This window comes from Abramis brama, assembly GCF_963993115.1.
Source record: "Abramis brama genome assembly, chromosome: 18".
NCBI classification, from domain to species: domain Eukaryota; kingdom Metazoa; phylum Chordata; class Actinopteri; order Cypriniformes; family Leuciscidae; genus Abramis; species Abramis brama.
This window is the reverse complement of record NC_139980.1, coordinates 33,798,348-33,825,752: the sequence shown is the minus strand read 5'-3', so window position 1 is coordinate 33,825,752 and position 27,405 is coordinate 33,798,348. Positions and strand designations below refer to the sequence as shown.

The 27,405-nt window shown below is 38.3% G+C and overlaps 2 protein-coding genes across 2 annotated transcripts in view; one reads left to right on the top strand and one right to left on the bottom strand.

Annotated features, from left to right (window-relative positions):
* Window positions 1-3,505: 3,505 nt before the first annotated feature.
* LOC311068422 (TATA box-binding protein-associated factor RNA polymerase I subunit A-like) lies at window positions 3,506-27,405 on the bottom strand. The gene is made up of 11 exons (XM_084090863.1): window positions 27,088-27,405; window positions 14,627-14,754; window positions 14,015-14,181; window positions 13,057-13,170; window positions 12,609-12,807; window positions 9,718-9,833; window positions 9,145-9,303; window positions 8,997-9,063; window positions 8,674-8,797; window positions 5,163-5,317; window positions 3,506-5,016 (listed from the first exon to the last, which is right to left on the bottom strand). The coding sequence occupies exons 2-11, from the start codon at window positions 14,721-14,723 to the stop codon at window positions 4,556-4,558; spliced, it is 1,659 nt and encodes a 552-aa protein (XP_083946989.1). The 5' UTR covers window positions 14,724-14,754; window positions 27,088-27,405; the 3' UTR covers window positions 3,506-4,555.
* The window catches only part of mia3 (MIA SH3 domain ER export factor 3), a 29,933-nt gene continuing 19,045 nt past the window's right edge, over window positions 16,518-27,405 (top strand). The window contains exons 1-6 of the mRNA XM_084090862.1: window positions 16,518-16,798; window positions 18,209-18,342; window positions 19,283-19,369; window positions 19,456-21,790; window positions 24,254-24,562; window positions 25,504-25,640. Coding sequence (XP_083946988.1) covers window positions 16,675-16,798; window positions 18,209-18,342; window positions 19,283-19,369; window positions 19,456-21,790; window positions 24,254-24,562; window positions 25,504-25,640 — 3,126 coding nt within the window. The 5' untranslated portion in view covers window positions 16,518-16,674. The remainder of the gene's footprint in view (window positions 16,799-18,208; window positions 18,343-19,282; window positions 19,370-19,455; window positions 21,791-24,253; window positions 24,563-25,503; window positions 25,641-27,405) is intronic.

The window sequence follows — 27,405 nt, the reverse complement described above, 5'->3', positions numbered from 1 at the left end:
CAACAAAATGGAGTTTTACCGCCACCGACTGGTATGGAGTGTGGATCAAAATTACATATTTTATATCCTCTCCCACAAATGAGTCATTCTAAAATACTGAAAAATAAAACTATAACATTAATTTCCCGAGTTATTTTGTAAAATATCTCCTACTATAAATTTCATTTTTATTTTTTTTTCTAGATTCTGCATTAGAATTAGAATCCTTCTTTCAGGCTCGTAAACATGTTCCAGTTTCTTCTTGCCCACAAAATTCCCACCTTCCCATATCATGTTTACCCTTTTTTTTAAAGTGTACTGTTTAGTCTTGTATGTCCAAATCTCATCCTTGATATTATTATCTCTATCAATCTATCTGTCGTTAGTTTTGGGTTCTCATAACGTTCCCAAAACATGTTTTTTTTTTTTTTTTTTTGCACGTTTGTTTTTGGTGAGCCAGGAAACTTTTCGTTACGGAAATAGAGCAGTTTTTTCAGGTTTGCAGAACTTTTTTTTTTTAACACATTCTCCCGCATCCCATAAGCGGCATTGAAAACGGATGAATGGAACATTAATGCAATATGGAGGATTAAAGACAATTCGGGATATAATTAACATTAAAAACGAGCCTACAACATTAAAAATGAATAAATAAATTCCACGAGTGCGCGGATTTCTGTGGAAGAAATCCACAGAAATGGTTTTCAAACACAGAAGGAGACAGACAGGTTTAAGTGAACACAGTGTTTATTAAAAGCAGAGTGGTGGTGGAACAACGGGAACAGGACGATGGTGACTTGAAGACTGATGATGGCGTTGACTGAAGTGGATCTCTGTGCAGATGAAGAGTGAACACAAAGACGGACAAACAGGATTTGGATGACAGACAGGAGACGGGAAACAGGACGAGATGAACAGGAGACTGGATACTGGACGGGACGATCTCTGGTGAGCAGGTTGGTAAGGAGTCTGACAATAGCAGTGTATACTGCGACGAGACCAGACAAAGGAAGAGGGAAGAGGACAGAGGTTCAGTGAAGGGTTTCAGGAGGGAGACATGAAATGAAGGTGAAATACGGTATTGAGGTGGAAGGTTGAGCCTGTAGGTGACCTCATTGACCTGCCTCTGCACCGTGAAGGGACCTATGTGGCAGGGACTCAGCTTAGGAAGGGCAGGGCAGGCGAAGACGGATGTCGCTGGTGGAGAGCCAAACCCTTTGTCCCGGCTGGTATCGGGTGGCTTCAGCTCTACGGACATCCGCTTGGAGTTGGTGTCTTGAGTTTTGTGATGAGTTTACAGGCCTTGGAGAATCGGTCAATGACGACAAATACACAAGTGTGATGGTTGGGCGGAGGAAGGTCCGACATGAAGTCAATGCCAAGGTGGGACCAGGGATGTCTGGGTATCGGCAGAGGTACCAACTTTTCCTTGGGTAGATTTCCTTGGTGTGTTGGTGATGGCACAGACTGAGTACCCTCTGACATATCGGGAGATATCCTGGACCATGTTGGGCCACCAGTAGCGATCCTGTAGAAGCGAGAGGGTTTGCTGGCTGCCTGGGTGTCCAGAGCCCAGAGAGGTATGTGCGGATTCCACGAGGGACAGACGGCAGGTGGATGGTACATACAACCTCAGGACTTCCCGGTGGAGCAGGTTCGGTGCAGGTGGCTTGGAGGATTTGATCGTCGATGGACCATTGGATCGGACTGACTACCATGGCTGGAGGGAGAACTTGTTCTGGAGGACAAATTTCAAGTTCAGGATGATATAGATGGGACAAGGCATCCACCTTGCAATTCTTGGTGCCGGATCGGTAGGTCAAGGTGAAATCGGACCGTGTGAAGAATAGCGCTCAACGGGCTAGTCGTGGGTTGAGCTGCTTGGCCTCTCGGAGATACTCTAGGTTACGGTGATGAACTTGAGGCGGTGATGAGCTCCATCCAGCCAGTGTCTCCATTCCTCCAAGGCGAGCTTGATGGCGAGCAGCTCACGATTTCCGATGTCGTAGTTCTGCTACACCGGGGGAAGCTTCTTGGACTAGAAGGCACATGGATGAGTTGAGGAGGCTCACCCTGCCGCTGGGATAACACCGCTCCAATCCGACGCATCGACTTTGACCACGAATGGGAGTTCTGGATTGGGGTGCACCTGGATTGGAGTGGTCGTGAAGGTATCCTTCAGGTGTTGGAAGGCTTCGGTGGCCAAGGGGTTCCAGGACAGAGACTTGGGCCGGTTCCTGAGGAGAGAAGTGAGAGGTGAGCTGAAGAGATTGTAATTCCGGATGAAGGTAGGTAGACGGGTCGCTAAGCGCTTGCTGAATACATCCTGGAACATCCGGTACTCTGGAGGGATTTCAGTTTTACTCTCGGTCTCTGGGCTTTCGACGGGGATGGAGTTCAACTGGAGACTGGATGAAGATTTCGAGAGATGTCGACAGGTCCGACATGTAGACGGTTTGATCACAGAATCACTCCATTGTAGAATCTCTCCAGAGTTCCAATTGATGGTGGGTTTGTGCTGGGTCATCCAGGGGCGTCCCAGGATGATGTCAGCGGTGGATCCTTCCAGCAACAAGAACGAGATCTTCTCCTCATGCAGGCAGCCGACACGTAGCGTGACTGTGTGGAGAAGTGTCGGACATGACCACGGCCCAGCGGCTTGCCAAGGATGTGACCTTCTCCCCCACAATACAGACACAAGTGCTGTGTTGGCCTTCTTTGACGCTCAGCGTTGGACAGCGTTGACTCCTCCTTACGTTGCAGAGCATTGTCAATCCACTTAATTTGTACACTTATTGAAAGCCTCTACCTTAGGTTCAAACCAATCCAGCTGATCCTTATTAACTTCTTCCTCAGACTCTAGTTGAATTAGCAACTCTTTAACAGAAGCATTTATGTCACAAAACTCTCCAAGAAACTGTTTGAACTCTGGTACCAGCTTGCTCTTAATTATCTCCACACTGTCATCATCATCCATTAAAGTACACATCTCATTCTTTTTCTTGGTGAGATAACTTAACTTGGCTTTCCTTGAACTCATTTGTCTTTGAAAAGCATCCTCCAAAGCCTTTTTGAAGTTGGTCTCACCTGTCGTTTCTTCACCGTAATAGCACCTTCATTGTCCTCCTTTGTATGCTCTAAACAATCCAAACAAGCGCAACTTATATTCCAATTGTTGGCCGACCAGTACCAGGCCTTTTCCACTTGCTAACTTGGATAAGCTAGCCTAGAAATCTAGACGCAGCCAGGGTCGTCTAGCAACTCTCCTTTGGCTTGCGAGCTGGAATAACCAAACTCTAGTCAGGCCAATCACATCGTGTATAGAGGCGGTAGGCAGGCTTAACATAATGACGGCAGAGTTGCAATGGTTCCGTGTGAATTCTCTGCTACTTGAAAACAAAGAAGAGCTGCTGCTGCTGGCGAACAGCGGTCTTTCTAATCATCTTTGGTTAATTTGGAGATTAACTGGGAAATTATTACATTATAAAATATAAAAGATTTATAAAAACTTTTTAATTGTGATTAATCACAGAAAAATATATATTTTTAATCGACTGACAGCACTAATTCGGGAATATCACGATGTGTGCAGAGCATGGTGTGAGAACTCATATTCCCCTTATAGGGCCATAAAACAGCATTTCCTCACCTTCTTACAGACCCTCTACAAGGATCTCAGTTTCGAGATGATGTGGTCATTTGGGATAATGTGAGACATTCTAATGTAACTTTTTTTTGTTTAAAATGTATATATGCCATACAGAAGAAGTGCAGGCTTGAGCATCTTCAATACAGTAACTGCAGCCATAGTTTACATCAGGTAATACTGACAGAGTACACCTTTATATTGACAAAATGAATGAACATTTTGACTATCTTGTTTGTGAATAATGACACAAGGACTTGTCATTTTGATGGAACTGAGAAGTTAATTGACATAAATACTTAAATTTGAAAGATGAACTTAAGATTTTGAGTTACTGGCTTTTGCCGGTATCCATTGTGTGCAAATGTTCGCCAATGTATTAGATTTCTCCAACAGAGTTCTTGTGGGGAGAAGAATTTATTGAAGGTTTGTAGTGTAGCAGTCCTTCAGCAGCGATGTTAGCACGCCGCCCTTTAACAATCTTAACCCAAAGTTCTGTCTGTGAGTCTACATGAAGACAAATGGGCTACAAACAATAGAGAACTTTTAGGGCTTCCCACAGGAGATCGATCTACCCTGCAATCTACTCTGAGCAATGCTGTTTCTTTGTCATTCACACCATTCAGTCTCTATGGGCCATACATCTGAATGGGCCATTTGGTTCACACCTTTACAGACACAGAGTTGATGATTACATCTGAGGCACAGTAACAATGCAAATGCATCTGACTTAAGTTAACTGAAAATACACAGTCTTTCATTTGCAAATATTAAGGATGACTCGAGAAATGTACCAAAGTGAATGAGAAAAACTGTAATTCAACGTGAAGCTCAACATGAGCAAATTCACAGTATATAAAGGAGGAGTCTTGAGTCATACATGGACAACTGAAACATTGTCTGGAACAAATCTAGAATTTTACATGCTTATTATAAAATGTATTTAGACTTCTTAGTCTTCTTTTTCATCTTTTTTTCTACATCTTCCTCTTCCGTCTCCAACTTTTCCTTCGCCATCTTTTTTTTCTTCTTCTCCATCTTTTTCTTCTCCATTTTTTCCTTCTTCTCCAACCTTTTCTTCTCCTTCATCTTTTTTATCTTCTCCAACCTTTTCTTCTCCTTCATCTTTTTTATCTTCTCCAACCTTTTCTTCTCCTTCTCCATCTTTTTCTTCTCCAACCTTTTCACTTCTTTCTCCATCTTCTCCATCCTTTTCTCTTTCTCCTTCTCCATCTTCTCCATCCTTTCCTCATTCTCCCTCTCAATCTTTTTCTTCTCCAACTCCTCCCTCCTTTTCTTCGTCAAATGCTTGCTCCTCCTGAATGGGCATGCCTTTGTTTTACTTTCAGCTATTATCTTTAAGCTTGCAACGTATCTTCTGTATTCTAAAACTGTGAACAGAAAACAAAATGTTCAGGAACTTATTAAATGTGTCAGGAATGGTCTGAACACACACTACAGACTCCACACATAAACTGAGACCCAAAGGTTTCTGTTCTGGTTCAACTGAGGACACTCATGTTAATCATGTACTTACAGTGTTCACTTAGAACCTTTAAAACATTATCCTTGATCAGCAGAAGATTGGCGTTCTCCACCATGTCTATCCTGGCGAAATGGATTCTGAAGTGAAAGGAGAACCACAGCGATCGCCTGGCCTCCCATTCCTTCAATACAATCTTCTTGCGCTTTCTAAATGAGTACAAATCAACATCAGAAGAAACATTAGAGAGGATGATGCTTTTTCACATGTTCATCTTTCAATATGTTGCAGTTTGAGCACAAAGATCTTCTCTATATGAGTGTCAGTGTTTCTGAACTCCCTGAAACACCTCCATTGTAGTCTTGAGTTTCTTCTGGGAACGAACACATCACAATATTCCTCATTTAAATAATTCACACCCAGAATAAAGGGGCGGGGCCTGGTTGAGTTAGTTAGTAGTGTGATTATATATATATATATATATATATATATATATATATATATATATATATATATATATATATATAAATAAATAAATAAATTAGGGCTGTCAATTAAACATGTTCATATAATTAGTTACAGGAAAAAAATAATACGTTAAAATTAACATTTAACGCACCCTGGCCGCCCCAACGTAGTTAACCTTACATTTCATACAGTTGATTGACGAACATGAAGCAGAGCAAAAACTCACTGCGTGATGAAGCCTATAGATTACAGTTAGAATGACGCTAAAATTTAAGATATTAGAGCAAAAATGTCCCTCTATGAGTTTTCTGGTCTTATATTTCTATCATATGATATAGTTAAACAATATCACACGAGTATCGAATGCAAAATCTCACGAGTGCCGTTTTTGGTGCCAATGTTATCTAGATTTTATACAACAGTTCAATAAATAAATATTGTGTTATATTTTGGACACAATATTGTCTGTTTTTTCTCAATTTTGACAAAAATATTACCTAAAGCCAGAACAAAACTGTTGTGTGTCTCAGCAACATACAGCGGCGTTTAATGGACTGCATTTTAAATGGACTGCATTTTATATAGCGCTTTCACAGACCTATGGCCACCAAAGCGCTTTACATTGCCTCACATTCACCCATTCACTCACTCATTCATACACCGACGTTTTTATATGTTTAATGTCGGAATAAATCCAAGTTGAGCGAATCAATCGGGTGAACCAATGATTCAATGACTCATTCATAAAGAGAATCATTTACTTAAAGGGATAGTTCACTTTGAAATTACATTTTGGTATGTTTTAGCTTACCTCAAGGGCATCCAAGATGTAGGTGTCTTTTTTTCCGCAGTAGTTTCAATTTTGATATTTTTAGGTCAAACCGTTCTTGTCTGTCAGTCATTTAATGCAGGTCTATGGTCACTGTCTCAAAGAGCATGCACAGAGTCCAAATTAAAATAATTCCCCGTCGTCCAAATTAAACAATTCCCCATCGTAAGTACACATTGATGGCCTAAGACACGAAACGAGCGGTTTGTGTGAGAAAACGAACAGTATTTATATCGTTTTTACCTCTTATACACAGCCACGTCCAAGTGATCTGATCTGACGTGTACACAGACTGGTGCATAGATATATACACTAGATGTCGCCTTAAAGACATTCGTTCCAATGAACTGCCGTAGACAAGGCGACATCTAGTGTATCTATGCACCAGTCTGCGTACACGTCAGATCAGATCACTTGGACGTGGCTGTGTATAAGAGGTAAAAACGATATAAATACTGTTCGTTTTCTCACACAAACCGCTCGTTTCGTGTCTCAGGCCATCAATGTGTACTTACGATGGGGAATTGTTTAATTTGGACGACGGGGAATTATTTTAATTTGGACTCTGTGCATGCTCTTTGAGACAGTGACCATAGACCTGCATTAAATGACTGACAGACAAGAACGGTTTGACCTAAAAATATCAAAATTGAAACTACTGCGGAAAAAAAGACACCTACATCTTGGATGCCCTTGAGGTAAGCTAAAACATACCAAAATTTAATTTCAAAGTGAACTATCCCTTTAAATTATGAATGAATCAGCCATTTGAACGAATCGAATGATTGACTCAATGGCTGCACCTGAAAACTGATAAATGCTGCCTTCGGAGGCTTCACCTCCTGTCTCCTGAGATCCCTTCATCTTATCAATTTCTGAAGGCAGCACAGATGAATCCTTCACTGCCTTTGATATCCCACAAATCTGTGCTTTCCATTCGGTGACAGTTCAGCTAAAACAATTAAGATGGTGCCTGAAAGTGGCGGTTGGTGGTCAGTTTGTGTGTAAATGTACGTTTTGACCAATATTTTCCACTTTTGATGTCATTTCCAGTGAGAAATTACTATTGTAGTAATTAAATATTCGCTTAGTTACAGACCATGCTGGGTGAACTCATTACAAGTAACTTGAGCTACGTAATCAGATTACTTTTTTCAAGTAACGCATTACTTTTTCAATTTACAGCAAAATATCTGAGTTACTTTTTCAAATAAGTAACGCAAGTTACTTTTTCATATTTACTGACTGACAGCTCTCCTGTCCCCATGTTGAGAAAAATTCTGAGTAAGTGCAGAGGCGTTGTGCGTAAACATGATGGTTGTTGTCGTTCTAGACTAAATGTGAGCATGCATTTACTCATCTCACTTCCACAAAAAAGATTCAGTATTCCTCAATGAATAAAATCAGTGAAATGCAAAATCAGAATGATACGCAAACCTCCAATAATGAAATAGATTAAATGCATACAAATATTTGTTTTATTTAACACCACTTTATTGACCAATGTACTTGCTGCTGATCTTTGATGATTCAGTTAAACCATATAAGCAAAAATGACTTAAGATTTTATTGGTGAAGTGTTAAACTTTTTTTCTACTGCATCCTATCCAGAACAGAAAGGTTAGTTTGAGCTCTACTGTACATGCGTCAATTTGCATTTCCTTCAGCCTTATTTAAATTTTGGTCTGAAAGGGCTTTTACATTTGTCCAAAAATATAACTTTTTTGTTATAAAAAAAACAAGCCCAGCCCAGGTGAGAAAAAGTAACGCAAAAGTGATGCAATGCATTACTTTTCTCTAAACGTAACTAAATAACACAATTAGTTACTTTGAAAAGTAATGCATTACAATATTGCGTTACTCCTTTAAAAAGTAACTTTCCCCAACACTGCTTAGTTATCACTAAAGCTCTTTCTAATTTGCTGTAGATCATTAAACTGTTAAGCTGCCTCAGAAGTCAAACGGAAAAAAAAAATAGGCCCCATTTTTTTTTAGGCTTATAAGGGTTGTTTATAATGAATGCCACTATGATTTAGGTTTGTTTTATACTTATATTTTTCATTCCTGTTTTGTTCTGAATACCACTGAATGTAAAGGAACAAAAATACATGTTTATAATGTTTGTAAGTGTTTCAGTATTACACATTTTTCTGAATGTCATTTTTTTATTACTTGAACACCAATGCGACTTCTGTGTTTTTTTCTTTCAACAATGCAATTTTGACCCGAAATAACTTATTTTTTAGAAGTACATAAACAGCAACTTACTTCCGTTTGAGTAACTTTATAACGTTCAGAAGACAGGACCAAGCCCTCATGTCATTTTTCCAACTGGAAAACTCCAGAAGGTCCATTGAAACGGTGAGAGCTTCTTCTAGATCGCTCATGAGACCTGAAAAAAAGAAGAAGCAGAAACTGATTTAAATCAAAGCTGTTTACTTTATACATTTCAGTTACTGGTGGATGATGAATCTAACAAATAAACCCAACAGACTTACAGTGGAGGATGATCCTGAGCAACCCAGAACATCTTTATAACCACACAGCAACATGCTAAAAAACAATCAGAAATGTCTAGTTTTCATACGTACTGGTGCCCAGCAGGAGAGAGCAGAGGTCCAGCATCAGCTCATGACTCGGGACAAAAGAACGCAGAACCTGAGCAACAGAAACCAGAATAAATTAATCATTTTAATCAGAAACTTTATGTACATTCTGATTGGCAGAACCATTTCATACCCTTAATGAACCGATGAGTCTGTCATCTGGGGCATTGTGTCTCTTGAGGAACTGGTACAGGTACACATGAGCATTGGGATTGATTGGGAATTCCTTGTTGTAAGCGTAATTCTCCAGAATCTGCAGAGCGCCGTCCTCATCGTTGTAAAACTCCAGCATCTGCAGCGGATGATACATATAGACTTGTGCATTATATTCTAAATCTTCTAAATAATATAATAGCTGTGTGTAACCAATAGACTGAAATGTAAGCCGTTAAGCACTCACAAAATCTCATTTGTGCATGAAAAATAAATTAAAATACGACTTATTTCAGTCTGTTGCGCACACAAATACCTCATTTGACCTCAGAAGACTTGGTATTAATTATTTTATAATGCATTTTTACCTTTTTTGGAGCATGTTTGATTGTGCAAAGCTGTGTGAAGATTCTTAAAACAAATCTGTTTGTGTGTTCCACAGAGTTTTGAACATTACAAGTTTGAGTAAATGGCGACAGAATTGTCATTTTGGTCTAAACAAACCCTTTAAACAGAAAATCGTCAAATTGCACAAGGTAAGATAGTGTCTCACATTAATGTAACTCAACACAAAAGGGTCCCAGACTCCAGGCTGACTGATGATGTCCTTCAGGGTCACAGAAGCATATCTGAAGTAGCTGTGCATCTCATGGTTACGGCTCGCCTCATCTGATACCAGAAACATGCACAAGAATGCATTAAACTGATTAAAAGTGACAGTACAGACATTTGTTGTAATGCTGTTCTTTTGAACTTTCTATTCATCAAAAGATCCTGAAAAATAAAAAAGTTTCCACAAAAATATGAAGCAGCACAACCATTTTAAACAATAATAATAATAATCAGAAACGTTTCTTGAGCAGCAAATCAGCATTTTAAGAAAAGAGATTTTAATTTTAAGAGTGAAGACGCAACATTTGCGCGGTTTATGAAATTGCGTCTCGGATAAAGTTTTAAAATGATTGATTTGATTTTATAATCTGTGTGAATTAATTTACTCATACAATCTACATGCTAAAGTGAATCAATGTTTACGGGGGAATGTCCCGCATTATAAGTGGGAGACCTGCGGGAATTATTAAAATTATGCGCATTACTCACAATATCGCGCCGAAATTCGAGCCCTGTGCTAGCATCTCCTCCTCGCGTACCTTCATAGCCTGGTTGTACTCAATGGTGTGTTTTTGCTTCAAGTGGTGAAACAAGTTTGTTGTGTTTCCACCTTTAGCAGTAATCTATATCATTGATATTGCGATATGACACATTTTTTTAATCATGTAAAAATGTATACCGATGTTATCGTGGAATGTGTGATATGGCACACCCCTAAGCAAAGTTGTGTGTTTGGAACGACAGCGACGACCTGTGGTTAGAAGCAGAGTTTCCTGTTTGCATGACGTGGACTCAAATCCTTATCTTGAGCAAAATAAGCAAGCTGACATTCAGTACAACCTGTGTCTTTTATTAATAATACATAGAAATGAAACGTTTTTCAAGAGATTTAAAGCACCGTTTTTGAAGAGTGCGCATGTACGTAAGAACGAGGCTATGATTGGATCTGGAAATAAAGCAAAATAACTGAGAAAAATGAGAAATAGTCCTCAGATGCCATGTCTGTAATTTATATTAAAGGTCCCGTATTATGCCCCTTTTCACAAGATGTAAAATAAGTGTCTGATGTCCCCAGAGTGTGTATGTGAAGTTTCAGCTCAAAATACCCAACAGATCATTTTTTACAGCATGTTTAAATTGTCATTTTTTGGGGCACAGAAGAACGCGCCGTTTTAGTGTGTGCCCTTTAAATGCAAATAAGCTGCTGCTGGACGACCCAGGGGGCGGAGCTTCATGAGCTCGCGCTCAGCCTCTCAGGACAATTTCATCTCCACGGAATGATGATGATATCAGAAACTCTCAGTAACGGTGTTCATTTCGAGTCGGACAATAATGCCTACAGAGTCAGAGTGCTGTATAGAGATGGAACAGGTATAGTTTAGTAGTTTAATTACGGTTATTATAACGTATTTGTCATCTGCTTGTATGTATCCATTATTTATTAATAATAGCCTACAAGTCTGCTGTCTGAATGATGATCAAACATATACTGATGAGTTTAATAAAGTTTATTGTACATCACACAAAAGATGAAGCGTCAGTTTTACTTCAGAAAATCACCGTAAGAGCTGAGTAAACACAGTAAGTTATAAGAAGTGCGCAAGTACATAAACGAATTTCGGTAGAGTTGAGAAAGGTTAGGGTTAGGGTTAGGGTTAGGGTATTCCTGTGGGCGGAGGTTAGTCAAAAAAACTGTTCTAGTGACGTCATTAAAGAAGGAAGTAGAGGGATGTAGTCCAAACAGGCCGTTCGATGTAGGCGACTTCTGTTAAATAAAATATCTCGCTTGGCATTGAACTTTGAGCTTTATAATTTTACAGATATTATTTATGCTCTAACAGCAACATTACACACTAACTAAAGTTTGAAACATGGGATCACGAAGAACAGGACCTTTAAAACATTGAGAGTTAATTCGATCTCAAACAGATTCATTAAAAGAAGTTATTACTCCACTCCTGTGTGACATCATTAAAGGTGCTCTAAGCGATGCTGGGTGAAGTCACTTCTTGTTGACATTGGAAGTATTGTCAAACAAACAGAGGCTAGCTCGACCCTCCCCCTCCTCCTCATCCCGTCCCCAACCCCTCCCTTCCGTGCTTCCTGAAACAGTCACGAACGAGTCGGAGGCTTTTCCGATGTAAATTCGGGACTTTGCGCGTTCCTTCTCCCTTTCCCTCTTCTTTGCTATTTTTTCATCGGCACGTCGTCTCTTTGGTCGTGTGTAGGCCATATCAAAACTCAAGAGAATATAATTCTAACGTTAGTCGTTGTCTAGGACATCTCTCCTTTAGCTAACTTCCCTCTTCATGCTTCTCTCTCCTCCACCCCCCACACCCCCCTTCATGTGCACGCGCACTAACCCCCCACCCCCACCCCCACCCCCAAATCATTCTTGTCGGTTATTGGCTGGAACACTGTTTGTTATGTTGCGTGGTCCAGGCTGGGCCAGTTTGTTTTTGTTGCCGTTTGTGGAGCCTGGGCTGTCTACAGAGACCGCGTTTTTCTACAGTGTGTTCAGGGGACAGGCAGCTAGCGGATAGTGAGGAGATGTTTGCTGGATGTGAAAAAAATTTGGGCCGAAAAAACACGTGACATCGCTTAGAGCACTTTTAACCAACGTGGTTGAACGACCAATTTGCGCCGATACGATTTCGGGAAACAATCGTGACTATCTAGTTGATTTCTTCAACCATGCATCGTACTATGGTAGTTAGGCGACGAGTTACGTCGTTGTGCGGGAAACTGTATTCCATCCTTTAATATAGATGCTAGAAAGACCCATTTTACATTGTCAGTAAATTGTTCAGCATAACTCAAATATCTTCCTACCGGTTCCAGCTGTAGAAGACTTCTTCTTACACCAGTTCAAGTAATCTAGGAAACCGCTGTACGCACGGATCAGTTTTTTGGTGTCACCCTGAGCAATCGAGAAGTTGCCATATCTCCAGCTCTCTCCGATGGACAGCTGCCGCTTGGCTTCTTCCATCTGCCCGTTCAGCAGGAGATGAAAGCAATGCTCCAAACAGATCTACAACATTCACATGACATAATGATTAAAATGCATGCCTTGAATGCAGTGTAAATGTTGTAAAGGGGAGGTTTGGGCTTCTTAATGTCAAGTCACCTTTATTTATATAGCGCTTTTTACAACACAGATTGTTTCAAAGCAGCTTTACAGAGATAACAGGAAAATAATGCAACAAAGTTTGTTTCCAGAAGAAAATAGCGTCACAGTCCAGCTTAAGTAAGTTTCTTTGTTGTAAAAAAGTTTGCATACCGTCGAGAAGTTTTTGACTCCATTGTTTTTCAACTGTTCATTTACAGCGTTGAAATCTTCAGCGGTGGCGTTAGGGAGATGACGCAGAATTTCTGTGCCTATTCTCCATGTGATCTGATGGACAGAATTATGCAGTCAACAGAGAAACACATCATCCGTACAGTAGCAAACACACACGCGAGAGCAACAAAAACAAAATAGGAGGATCCAACAGGAAAATACAAATAAGTCAGGCCAAAGATGATTTCATGGTTTTATGATAAGAAAAAAGCATGGCCTGAAAAAGCAAGTACGCATCCAAAATACTTGCAAAACAATGTTAATCCTTATACAATGCATTTAATAAATAATATTGAATAAGACCTGGTAACAACCCACTTGTCTTGACTTTGAAAGCACATAATATGGATGGATATTCAATGTCAAATCGTCCAAATTTCGAAAACTTCCCTGGCTCAAATTTTCTATTTAAAAAAAAAAAAAAAAATTCTTAAGGAAGACAAACATAAATAGTGAAAAAACCCAAAATATAAAATTTCATTAATGTATATTTACTGAGTAATTCACTATTTTGTAGAGAGGGTCAAAATGACAATTTTCACATGAGATTTGGAGCCAAATGACAAGGAGGTAAAAATGACTTTAGAAAGATTGCAGCATCATTACTTTATTTATACACAGAGATTGGTTGGTCTATTTAAATCTGTTTACTTTTATAATCTTTGTTGCATTATAAGCTGACGGTGATTTAATGAATTGATTAAATCTGTTGCTTAGAAGCATCTTAAAGTGACAGGCTATGGATGCAATGAACAGTGTAACAATAGAGATAACGTTAATGCATATGCTATGTTTCTTCCATGCAAGAAAAGTGAATCAAACATTTTAATACTGATTTCATAATTCGTTAAAAAAAAGCTTACAAGTCGACTTGACAGAGTTTAAAGGGCTGTTGTACCTCAGAAGCCGTTGGATGCACTTTAATGCAATTCCTGGCCTCCAGTGCCTGAATGTAAGAGTTGTAATAAACCGCAGCCTCCTGCCAGTTATGAAGCAGCATCGCATCTCTGATCCGCTTCAGACACTTTCTGTTCGACTTGAGAAAGTAGATCTCTGTGGGAATTCCTAAACATGAAAATAAAAGTAGTATTGAAATGACTTTATATTAGGATAAATATGTTTGCATCTCCTTTTCTGTCTATCTAATCATTTCTTGTACACCATGTTTAGTTACACACTCATAAGGCATGCTAGTTATTATCCATTAGGAACAACAACAAGGCATATGGTATAATTATGAATGGAGTTGTTTGTCTCTCTCTATTGACTCTCCTTTCTTTTCTATATTGACTTGCTCTTCTATTTGTTGGTTTCAGCAACACCCTAGACTTGCTATATAAACTATGGCACAATAAAGCTGACTTTGAGTGAACTGCACTTCTGTGTTTGAGTCATTCTCTCTCTGGTGTTGCACTCTGCAGTGATAATTGACTTCGTTTTGATATCCAATTTTATCTAACACTTTACAACATTAACATCAAGTTAATATATGATATCATCGGAACATTACCTTTGTCGTCCGTCCACTCTTGGAGGTTAACGGGCGATTTAAGCAGTTCCCAATGTGTTCTTTCATCCTCTAGAAAATCAGCCTCTATATCATCCATGGCTCACTGCTTTACGGAGACTTGCTTTCCTCTTGGGAAAATTATGCAGACTGCGTCAATAAAATCAATTATACATTTTCAACCTAACACATGGACGTGTGAACAAAAACAGTTCCTCATCAAACCAAGCGGTGCGCGTGACCGGCTGACAGCGCCACCTTCCGCACGGGCGGACAATAACACAGAGAACGCGCAGGCTGGTTAATCGATTATTAGATAAGTTGCGCATTCTAAATTATGTAAAAACAGTTTTGCCAAGTAAAATAAAGATTAGTCCTTCTGTCTTAATTGGAGAATATTATTTGTGCCTTGTAGTATTGAGGATCTAGCGTTAGTTTTGGGTTCCCAGAACGTTGCAACGTTTGTTTTTGGTGAGCCAGGAAACTTTTCGTCAAGGAAATAGAATAGTTTTTTCATGTTTGCAGAAGTTTTTATTTTATTTTATTTTTTACATATTCTCCCGCATCCCATATGGTAAGTTATAAGAGACATTGAAAACGGATGAATGAACGTCAATAATCAGTACTTAACCGTCCTATGGAGTAACGTATTAAAGACAATACGGGAATTTAAATATATAATTAACATTAAAAACGAGCCTACAACATTAAAAAATGAATAACAATTATGTGACTAACTATAGCATAACATTATATTTGTTTCTTACCACTGAATTAGTGCTTCTCTTTTGGTCAGTAAACAAAAACTTATCGGTTAACTTCATGTTCTCTTCAATTATTTAGACGTGTCAAGTCTCTCTGAAATTACCATTTACTCTCGTATATTAATTATAAGCAATTATTCTATAAATAAGTCGAGAAACTAATGTAAGTCAGTCAGCAAAACGAAATGACGGTTAATTTTTAAATTCCACGAGTGCGCGGATTTCTGTGGAAGAAGAAATAACTATGCGCGTGCTGGAGATGCGCGTGCAGAACAGGGGCGCGCAGTAAGGAAAGTGACAAACCCATTATATATATTTTTTTTATCTGTATTTATTATCTGTATACTTTTCATACTACACTTAACCCTGGCTTAATATCTTTATTATCTGAATTTATCTGAAAATTATAAAATATTTGACTGATCTAATCCAGGTTTTAATAAACTGTCTTACTAAGTTTAATAAAAATCTAGGCCTAATTATCTATCTCTGGTTCTGAAGGAGGATGGAAAGTCTCTATCTATCTATCTATCTATCTATCTATCTATCTATCTATCTATCTATCTATCTATCTCGTCCGTCCGTCCGTCCGTCCATCCATCCATCCATCCATCCATCCATCCATCCATCCATCCATCCATCTATCTATCTATCTATCTATCTATCTATCTATCTATCTATCTATCCGATATCACTTAGTTGTGATGTCTCTTTCCCCACACATTATTTATTATGAAATACCAAATAATATATACTAAAAATAATATCTATCTATCTATCTATCTATCTATCTATCTATCTATCTATCTATCTATCTATCTATCTGTCTATCTATCTATCTATCTATCTATCTATCTATCTATCTATCTATCTATCTATCTATCTATCTATCTATCTATCTGTCTGTATTTTTGAGCTATTAAAGAAGCTGTCATCAAAGAAATCATTGTTTCACACATTGTTTATTAGGAAATATATACGATAAATAATACTAAATAAAATAGTAGTAGTAATAATAAATAATAATAAATATAGTAAAAGGCAAAATAAACATTATAAAGAAAGCTTTTATTGCGCATGAGACCAGCAGAACCTCCACAGTAAAGACTCCTCTGCATGAAGACACACGTGACCAGCGCCCAGGGTCTCTGTTGTTTTGGTGCTGCTATCTCTTTAAGCGCTGTGTGTGTGAAACATGACTCCAGTCTTTTCTCCTCCTCGCTGAACTCAAGCAGCTCAAGCTCGTCTCGGATCTGCTGACGTGTCGGCAGATCAACAGCTGCCAGCATGGCTGCACGAAACACACATTTTTATTATGTTTTTACGCTTGTTCTTTGCGCTTGTTTTCACACAAGCAACGCGGACCGGCGCTTCTCCGACCTGAAGCGATGCGCGGATGAAGAATGTAGCAGTGAGTATCAGTACCACACTGTAACTTAGTATTATCAGGATGCTGACCATAAAACTTCAGCGCTGCTGACGTCATAAAGGCCGCATGTAACTTTGTAACATTCTGTAACAGCAAAAAAATACGGGTTTTATGGTGCATAGAGGGTCTATATAACGAGTGGCGTCCTTGAAGATCCAGTCTGCTGATACCGAGCTCAGTTTAGCCAGTCGAGCTAACAGTAACAACATTAAAAAAACCTGCGCATGGGATGAATGCTCGATGAGAGCCGGAGTCTGTGTTTTATGCTCTTAATATGATGTGTTCACGTGATGCAACAGTTATTAATGCTAAAAATAAGGCCTGGATTCATATCGCTGGCTGTTTTCATGTAAAACACACCGTCGTTATTTACAAACAACATGATTCGGTTTTTCACGTTTGAAATTAATTGGGTTGAACTGTGTTTGCCCTGTATGTTGTTTCCTCAATGACTCTCGATAGTTATAAAGTGGAGTCGTTGATAATAATAATAATAACAATATTATATATATATATATATATATATATATATATATATATATGCATGCGTATGTGTGTATGAAAGTTTAAGAATATGTATACGATTTGCTGATTTGAAACGAACACATTCTGTCATTTTTGTAGACAGATTTTTACATTTAATTTAGTAAAAATACTAAACAAAAAATGTGCACCATCCATTAGTGGTCGACCGGAGATTTATGGGATGATAATAATACGTAATGCTAATGTTACTGAGATGTTCAAATGTTTACTTTAAGCATATATTTGTAAATTTTGATTATTATTTCTTGATCAAATTTTACTTTCCATGATTCGGCCAAACAGTCCAACGTTCCTCCTGAAATCCAAGAGAGGTTCACCCATATTCCCTAATATCCCATACTGGCAACCTATTAGATGCACTGTTGATCCTGGTGTGGTCCATACACCATTAACAAACAAATAAAAAGATCATCATGTAGATAATGCATGCAGTGCTGTTTCATTACACTGCTGCAAAATATTCAACACATAATGCAGGCTTATCGGGTGAATCTCAACAAAATCTCACGGGTCGTGTGTTTCACTTCAAAATAAATGGCAAGAGATTGAAATTATATTTTGCGTAAGGAAAATTAGAAAAGTATTAGAAAATTTTAGAACCCTTAAGATTTGCTAGCCTACATTGTAGGTGAAAAATCCCTGAAAAATACTTAATGTAAAATTATTCATCAGTGTTATGTATGCCACATTACATTAAATTTTAAGTTAAAATGCACATTGCAAGAGCTAATCTAGGGGGACATTTTTCATTCAACTTTCACACTGTTTTTCTTGCCTTAAAGTAAATGCTAGATTTAAAAAGCTTACAGTATCCGTATATATGAAATATGTTTTGTGTGTCTTCAGTGCTTCTCGTCAGAGGGAAGGCCGCTAAGGATTTCACAGGGCCGGACTGTCGGTTTCTCTCTTTCAAGAAAGGAGAGACGATATATGTATATTATAAACTCTCAGGGCAGAGGTCGGACATGTGGGCTGGCAGTGTAAGTAACCTGTCAATAACTGATTGATTGATGCTTATGGATGTTGCTGATGATGAACGTATTTGCCATGCGGAATATTTGATTAGCATTAATTTGACATCGCAAACACTCTACATTTACTTATTTATTGGGGCAACAGATCATGCATTAAACTTCAATAGCAGAGAAATGTGTTAAGCAAATACTAACATCAATAAAACAAAGCAAATGACTGTTTATTGTAATCGTAAATGTTTTGATTCTTGTTTTAAAATGTTCCAAACCACAATGCATTACCATATATGCTCCATGAAAATTTGAATATATGATACATTTCTTATTAAAATAGACTATTTTACCAAGTGTTTCTCTGTGCTTTGTGTTACAGTTTGTTTAATTATATTTCCTCTTTAACTGTTTTTAATGCATTTCTATGGAATGAGGAAATGTGGTTTGCAATAAGGTCTCAGTAGTTACATTATGCAATAACTAACATGAATTAACCATGTGTTTTACAGCATTTATTAATCTTTAATATTATAAAAATACCATTGTTAATTGTTTGTTCTTGTTAGTTCACTGTGCATTGATTAATGTTAACAGATACAATTTTGAAATTATCATTAACTAAGATTAATAAATGCTGTAGATAGAAGTATTGTTCATGTTAATTAATGTAGTTAACTAATGCAAACTTTATTGCAAAGGGTTGCTGGAAATATTTTTCAAAAATAGATAAATGGACAAATGAAATGTATATAAAAATATTGAGCATTGATGCAAACTTTATCTGACAGGTTTTGTGCATATTTTCTAATTCTTGTAGATTTGTCTCTTGTGCATTTTATTTTCTTATTGGCTTGGTTTCATTTTAAGTTTGTGTTTATGATTGTATGTTTTCTGTAAACACTGTTCTAAAAGGTGCTTATACTGATATCTATTTCTTACTCTTTCTGCATAGATTGGAAACCACTTTGGTTATTTTCCAAAGGACTATCTTAATATAAATCATATATATACTGAAAAAGAATTGGAGGTTCCTACAGAGGTATGTATATTAATATTAATATTGCCTGATGCCTGGTCCTGTTTGACGTGACGTTTGGTTAACGTGAAGCTTTCTTTCTCTTTCAGGAAACCGATTTTGTTTGCTTTGAGACTGGCCTTGATAAATTTGAAAACTATGATATAGATGCGCTGTTGGGAAGCACTTTGTTGATAGAAAATGAGGAATCAACAGAGGAATCAACAGAACCAGCTCAGAATGAAGATTCATCTCAAATGTCTTCTGTAACAGAGACCGAATCAGTGGAGCCTCTTGAGTCAGTCGATTCAGAATCAACATCGCCTCTTGAATCAGAGTCAGATGATTCAGAATCAACATCGCTTCTTGAATCAGAGTTAGTCGATTCAGAATCAACATCAATTCTTGAATCAAAGTCAGTTGATTCAGAATCAACATTGCCTATTGAATCAGAGTCAGTCGATTCAGAATCAACATCACTTCGTGAATCAGAGTCAGTCGATTCAGAATCAACATTGCCTATTGAATCAGAGTCAGTCGATTCAGAATCAACATCACTTCGTGAATCAGAGTCAGTCGATTCAGAATCAACATTGCCTATTGAATCAGAGTCAGTCGATTCAGAATCAACATTGCCTATTGAATCAGAGTCAGTCGATTCAGAATCAACATTGCCTATTGAATCAGAGTCAGTCGATTCAGAATCAACATCACTTCGTGAATCAGATTCAGTCGATTCAGAATCAACATTGCCTATTGAATCAGAGTCAGTCGATTCAGAATCAACATTGCCTATTGAATCAGAGTCAGTCGATTCAGAATCAACATTGCCTATTGAATCAGAGTCAGTCAATTCAGAATCAACATTGCCTCTTGAATCAGAGTCAGTCGATTCAAAATCTGTAAAAGCTCCTGAAACCGAGACATTACATTTAAAATCTACTGAGGAGGACTCTGATATCTTTCAGCCAAAGATGGAAAATGTCTCATCAATCCCAACACTGGAAACTAAAGATGCAGTAAAAGAAGAGCTCGAAGATATTTCAATAAGCCGAGATGCCGATGTCATTTTAGAAGATGTCGAAACAGAACCATCAGATGCTGATTATTCTGAGCTTTTGCATGACCAAAGTGACTCTGATGTTGAGCCTCAGGAGCCCTCACAACCTCTACTTGAAACACAAACAGCAGGTTTAGATGCAGTACGTGAAGAACCTGCCAAAACAGAGCTACACGAGAAAGATAACCACTACAGAACACCAGAGAAAACACTTGAGGATGAGCATGAAGTGACCGAATCCCTTCAAGAACTCACCAAAGATTCGCTTTCAGTTGCTGAGGTCGGAGAACAAGCTGGTCTTGAGGTCATGCATGCACAAAGGGATTTTGACGTCAAAATCCCAGAAATTTCTCATCTGCCACCAGACGCTAAAACTGCTTCAGATGCACGTGAAGTCGTCCCATCTGAACCTCCATTAAATGTAGACAAGATGCATGTAAGTGAAAACACTGAGGAACACCATCCAAAGAAGTCAGACACAAACCAAAAGGAAAACCTTCTTCAGAAGGCCAGCATGAACATGAATGAAAACGCACACAAAAACACTGCAGACGACGATCCTCAGAACGCACTTACAAACAAGATCGAAAAAGCGAATGAATCCATTCACGAAGTAAATGCAACCAAAAGTAGGGAATTGGTTTCAGAAAGCCAAGAAACTGCACCTCTACTTGACGAAACGGATGAACAAATTGATAAGTTGAAGAACGAACTTGTGAATCTACTGAAAAACACACTGGAATCTGAAGCACAAAGTCTTGAAGACGAAGAAGACGAGAACGAAGACAGCGAAGAGCTTCTGGAGGATGAGAACGCTCTTCTTTCGCACACGGAAAACATTAATGAACCTAAAGAAAATCCTCACCCTGAAAGCGATGATTTGGTTGTTTCCCAACCAAGCGAAAACACCACCGAACAAGAAGAAAACGAAGAGGTTCGTCTTCCTCCCGAAGAGCCCGAATACAGCGAAAACGTACTAAGACTCACAATTTTACGAGATCACTTGAAGGACGAGGAGACGGAGCGCATGCAGAAGTATTTCGGCCTGAAGAACCTGTTTAAAATCGAAGCCATGTTTTCTGACCTAGATCTGGAGATGAAGTCTGCGAGAGAGCTGAAGACGGACACTGAGGAAATCGAGCGAACGCTGGACCAGATCATGGAGTCCTCGGAGAACTCCGTTCTTGATGCGACTGAAGACATGTTTAATGAAAGGGAGCGGAAAGCTCAGGAACATGGAGAGCAGAAGGAGCCAGAAATGTATGATCTCGAGGCTGCCATCCTAGACGCTTTTCAGGAGATCATTTTCTCTTTGCGACAGAAATATTCAGCGGCCAGTGATAGCGCCCCACTGCTCGAGGAAGAACAACCTGCATCTGAAATGGGTGAGGAACATTAATTCGGTGTTTGTTTGAATCTCTAACCCTAGATTTAGCAGCAGTGCTTGCCTTTGCGATCCATTAAAGGGATGGTTCGGGGTAAAATCAACCTAGGGTCCTTTGCACCATGACCTCGAGCTAAACACCCCCCAGAAGCCTTTTTTCCCTTGGTCGAACATTATTAAAGTTAGAGCTTATCTAGAGATATCAGCCGAATGGCTTAGTGCAGGCGCTAATGGATCCAAGGATGTATCTCGTAAATTACCTCACTAATAATGCCCAGAATGGCACCAAACTTCTACAGTAGTACAAATAGGTTCTGTACTCATAAAATGAGGCATTGGAAAGTTTGTAAGTACATCAGGAGTTTATTTAAATAACACTTGCCTGATGGCTAATGCTACCGCTAACCCGGACGTCGACGTCACTTCAGTGATTTGGGAAAAGCCTATAAAGTCCTTTGCAAAACTCACAAGTGTAAGGGAAAAGCTAGTGAATTTAACACTGCATAGAAATTTATTTTTTCCGAAGTGTTGGCAACTTAGTGTTAACTAATAATTGTTATAAACTGGTACTACCAACAAAATATTAGTGCATTCCTGGAGCTGTGCGTCGTTACACTACATCCTTATACATCGCTTTCTGCCAGGACTTTTACGTGCTTTTCTTAACTCACTGAAGTGACGTCGTCGTCCGGGTTAGCGGTAGCATTAGCCATCAGGCAAGTGTTATTTAAATAAACTCCTGATGTACTTACAAACTTTCCAATGCCTCGTTTTATGAGTACAGAACCTATTTGTACTACTGTAGAAGTTTGGTGCCATTCTGGGCATTATTAGTGGAGTAATTTACGAGATACATAATTGGATCCATTAGCGCCTGCACTAAGCCATCCGGCTGATATGTAAGGGTTAATGCCCTTCGAGGTGTCCATTGTCAGGTATTAATGGACGACGGCGAGGCGTGAACCGTCCGACGCGCAGCGGAGTCCATTAATACCTGACAATGGACACCTCGAAGGGCATTAACCCGCTTATACCATGGTCACTTGCCAAATAACACATTTTTAAAACATTAGTTTATATTTTAGTTAGTTTTACAATCGAAATCTAAAGTTTTTACAAACAATAACTTGGTTTCCCTGGTTACGCCTGACGGTTTATTTAGCAACCGGAGATATTTATAGTCCGCTCGATTTATAGTCCGTATAGATACTTTGACTGCCTGTTGCTATGGTTACTCACAGCTGATGTAGCCAGCGCATTTATTTAGTCATTTCGAACGGTAAACAGTCAGTTTCACCAGAACTCCTTTACTATGTGTCCTCTATCACTTTTTAATGGACACCCTGCAGCCAATCAGAATCGAGTATTCACCCAGATCTCTAAATAAGCTCTAACTTTAATAATGTTCGACCAAGGGGAAAAAAAGGCTTCTGGGGGGGTGTTTGGCTCGAGGTCATGGTGCAAAGGACCCTAGGTTGATTTTACTCCGAACCATCCCTTTAATTAGGTGTTTGTTTGAATCTCTAACCCTAGATTTAGCAGTACTAACAGCAATGCTTGACTTTGTGATCCATTAATTACACGCATTTGCTTGTTTCAGTGAGTCATTTCTGGGTTTTGCTTAGATCAGATGCTGTTAAAATTATTTTAACCTTATAAAGCCTACTGCATCATATTTGATACATGCATTTTTAAGGCCTCTAAATGATCAAAACTTTACTGATAAACCTGTCGCACACAATCTCCTCATTCGTCTGATTGATAGTTTAGACTTTTTTTAGCAAGTAAAAGTCTGTGAAATTGCATTTTGCAGTAAAATCAGATTTTTATCAAGTAAACGTAGGATTAACTTATATTGTTAGTAATATTTCAAGATGAACACATACTGTACTGAAGAAACTTTGGTTTACTTGATTATCCAGACATCATTTATTAGAAAAATCAGTGAGTATCAAATATGATCATCAGGCTTTTGGTGAAAGGTTTATTTGTTCATTTCTCAATCATCATTGTACTGCATTATATATTTTTTAAGACTACAGAGCTGAAAATGCATTTAAATATCATCTTACTGAGACATATTATTGGCAGATACAGAGTGACGACTGATATTTATATAATTTTAATAAGCATTATATACTGTTATAAAGATCTCGCTGATTTACATTACTAGAATCAGAATTTCATCTCAAGTTTTGGTCATATAAATATCACAATCTGCACCAAATTGCGTATTTGAATAAAAGTTTCCCCTCCAAATGCTCACTGTATCGTACTATATGAGCCATAAACACCTGATGTATCAAAAATGATACTCAACAAAAAACACACCTGCAAATATATATTATATTTAGTCTTCAATAAACGGTTACATTTAAAAAAATAAAATAAATCGGACTATTTCATATGTCAGGCTTTACATGGTAATGATTTAATAGAGATCTGTATGCACTTTTTTTCCCAGATGAGAAAATTGACTCTGAGGAGGTGAAGGGTTTGGACAGTAACATCGAAATGATCGCACCACCTGAAAGTCCTGAAGTGCACGAGGAGCACAACGAATCTGAATTGATTCAGAATTCTGAATTAAAAACGAATGAAGATTTATCCCACAGTAAAGACGCGGGTCTTGAAGAGGACGGAGGCCATTTCAACAGAAATAAAGATGCACAAATAGGGTTTGAGGACGCTGAGGAGATTCAGAAGGGGCCTCATGCTATTTTGGAGAAACCAGTGGACATCGGCTTTCACTTTGAAATGGATCCATCTTCAGGTTTGTGAATTTTTATTTTATTTTAATTTTAATTTCAATAATTATTGTTGCATGTTATTACCAGGGCTTGACATTAACTTTTTTGCTCACCAGCCACTGTGACTAATGGTTTTCCAAAGTTACTAGCCACTCAGCATTTTCACTAGCCAAAATTTTGACATTGATACCATGGGGAAAAACTGCCATATAGATATTTGTAATATGATTTCATAATTTGGCAGCTGGTATATTATATATACAGCATATATTATATAATATATGCTGTCACTTTAAGACCTGATGCACTGATCCATTATACTGTTACACATGCGTTTTCTTTCTCAACTGTTTACGTTCACTTAAAACATAACTGACTGTTTACATGAATACTCACCAAGAGCGGCATTTCGACATTATTTTGTGTGTATTTGACTGTATAAGCGGAATAAGCTGCAAAAAAGAACTCAATTTAGTACTGAGAGGATGCTTTATCTGCACGCACGTTGGGTTTGAGCTCAAAATCTGCGGGAATGAGTAAAATGATGCGCAATTCACGCCGAAATTCAAGCCCTGTAAAACCAACAATATTCATCCAGAGCAAATGAAACGAGTGAGTGAAGAGAGGCGGGTTTGTTTGTCACTCGCTGTCGGAGAGAAGAGAGAGAGAGAAAGCGCAGCTTTTATCGTGTATCTATTCTGCGAAAAATTAGTATTGAAAGCATTTCAGATATTTCAGTATTGATTAGTTTTCAGTATTTTTTTACAACACTGCATTCCACTTAGTTTATATTTCAGATGCTTTTTATTAAAAGACTACAATTGAAAAATATATATTATATATAAAATTTAAGCCGCCGAAGTGGCTAGTAGGAGTGACTGCGTTACACGCCACTGCTGAAATCCAGCGCATTTAGCGGGTGTTAATATCAAGCCCTGTTATAACTGTTATTTCCCGTGTCCAGGTTCACTGGAGTCTCCAGGTGTCTCTGATTTCCATGACACTGAATCAAGCAGTGATTCCTCCAGCTCCTCGACTTCAGATGAACTTTGGAGTTTGCTGCTTCTCATCAAAGAATATCTTGGGGTGTACGGAGAAATGGTGAGTAAGACAATATTTTAAGACTTTAAAGCTTTATACTTTGCACAAGTACATCAATGCAAAAGACTTATTGAAAATGTGTTGCATTATTAGACATTAGTGTAAATTTCTACAGTCAATGCAGTTAAAAAAGAGAGTGGTTTGAACTGACAAAAGGAACTTTCTTTATTCCGCATTGCCAAAATCCCTTTCAGAGAGATTTTAACTGACTTTAAAGAAAATTTCATACCTTTAGCGTTTGTAGTAATGTGTGAATTATAAGACTTGTTAACCCCAGACACACTGAACACATGGTGCATGAGTAGCTGGTGTGACATTAATAACAGGATTGTTTTCTGTTATTTCCTCGGTTCTGAGCAATTTGAGAAACGTGTCTGTAATGGTTTTTGGAGTCATTTGTTGTGTTGGGTTTGTTCATGTTGTTGTTTGGCCTGAACTTCTGTTCACATAACTCAGTCTACAGTAAATGGCAAATCACATGAGACCTCAAGAATGTATTGTTGTTTTTTGTTTTGTTTTTTAAGAAAGAAGGAAGTGAAACCTATATTTAGTGCCATTAAAATCAACAGTTCTTATTACCCCAATAAATACAAAAACTCCTAAAAAAATGCAAAATATAAATTTGCTTCATGATGTTATTAGACCTAGTATTTGAATGAACCTCACTAAAATAATTCTGCCACTGACTTTTATGTGTTGCTGAAATATATTCATAATGTCTGTTCTAAGTACACATATTTATTAGATCTGCCATGTAATTAATATCATGATTTTGTAATGAGGGAGTCACTTTTACTGATGTTGTCAATAGAGTACAACTACTAATAGGTATAGATGAAAGAAATCCAATAGGGCTCCAAGCTAAACTTGTTAATAAAACTCCATACAAGACCAATATGTGTGAAACCATAACTAGATTAAATTCCAAATCGTGTCAATTAAACATTTATATCTTTTATAGCACATATTGAAGCTATAACACTGAAGCGTCAAGTTGTTATTCTTTCAAAACCGCTAGCATCAGTGCTAAAGACGGTCCCTCAACCAGTGTGACCAATCAGAGGCCGCCGTCAGCGTCACGTGACCGCTCGCGTACAGAGTGGAAACACTGCTCTTCGTGAGAGACTCTCAGCTCAGCGTTTTGAAATGTTGACGTGTTGAAAGAGATCAACACTGATCTCCCTCAGGCCACGATTTCAAAGCATACTAGTTGTTTGTTCTTATTATCCGCCTGTATATATTATTATTCAAGTTAAACGTCTATTAGCTTTCAAAGACAAGCGTGTCAGAGTGGATTTACACCAGAAAACACCGGCTTCCCGATATGAACCAACGGTCCGCCATTTATACTGTGTTCATCGGCTTCAACCTCCGTCTCTGAGCGCTCGGTTACCCTGGTAAATTAGTTAAAACGCTTTAAAAGCATGGATTCACAGCCAGGTCTTACCTCTAACGTTACACCAGCTGAGATAGAAAACACAGCCTTTTTCGTCTTCATTCTGTCCAGACTTCAGGAAGTAAGTGTTTCCACTCTCTAGACTCGATCACTGTCTTCAAGAGTGAGATGTGTGAGTTTTAACGACTTCAACTGATTGAAATTGATCATTCTGTCAGTAAAGATCAGTCCACACAGTAGTGTCATAATGGCATAGTGCTGTATTTTGACCCCTTATGCATGATGCAGCTCCTTAATTCTGTAAGTCCATAGAGGATCGGATAAAATCTCAAGGGAACTAAATGGGTTCATTTATACCGAGTTGTAAGT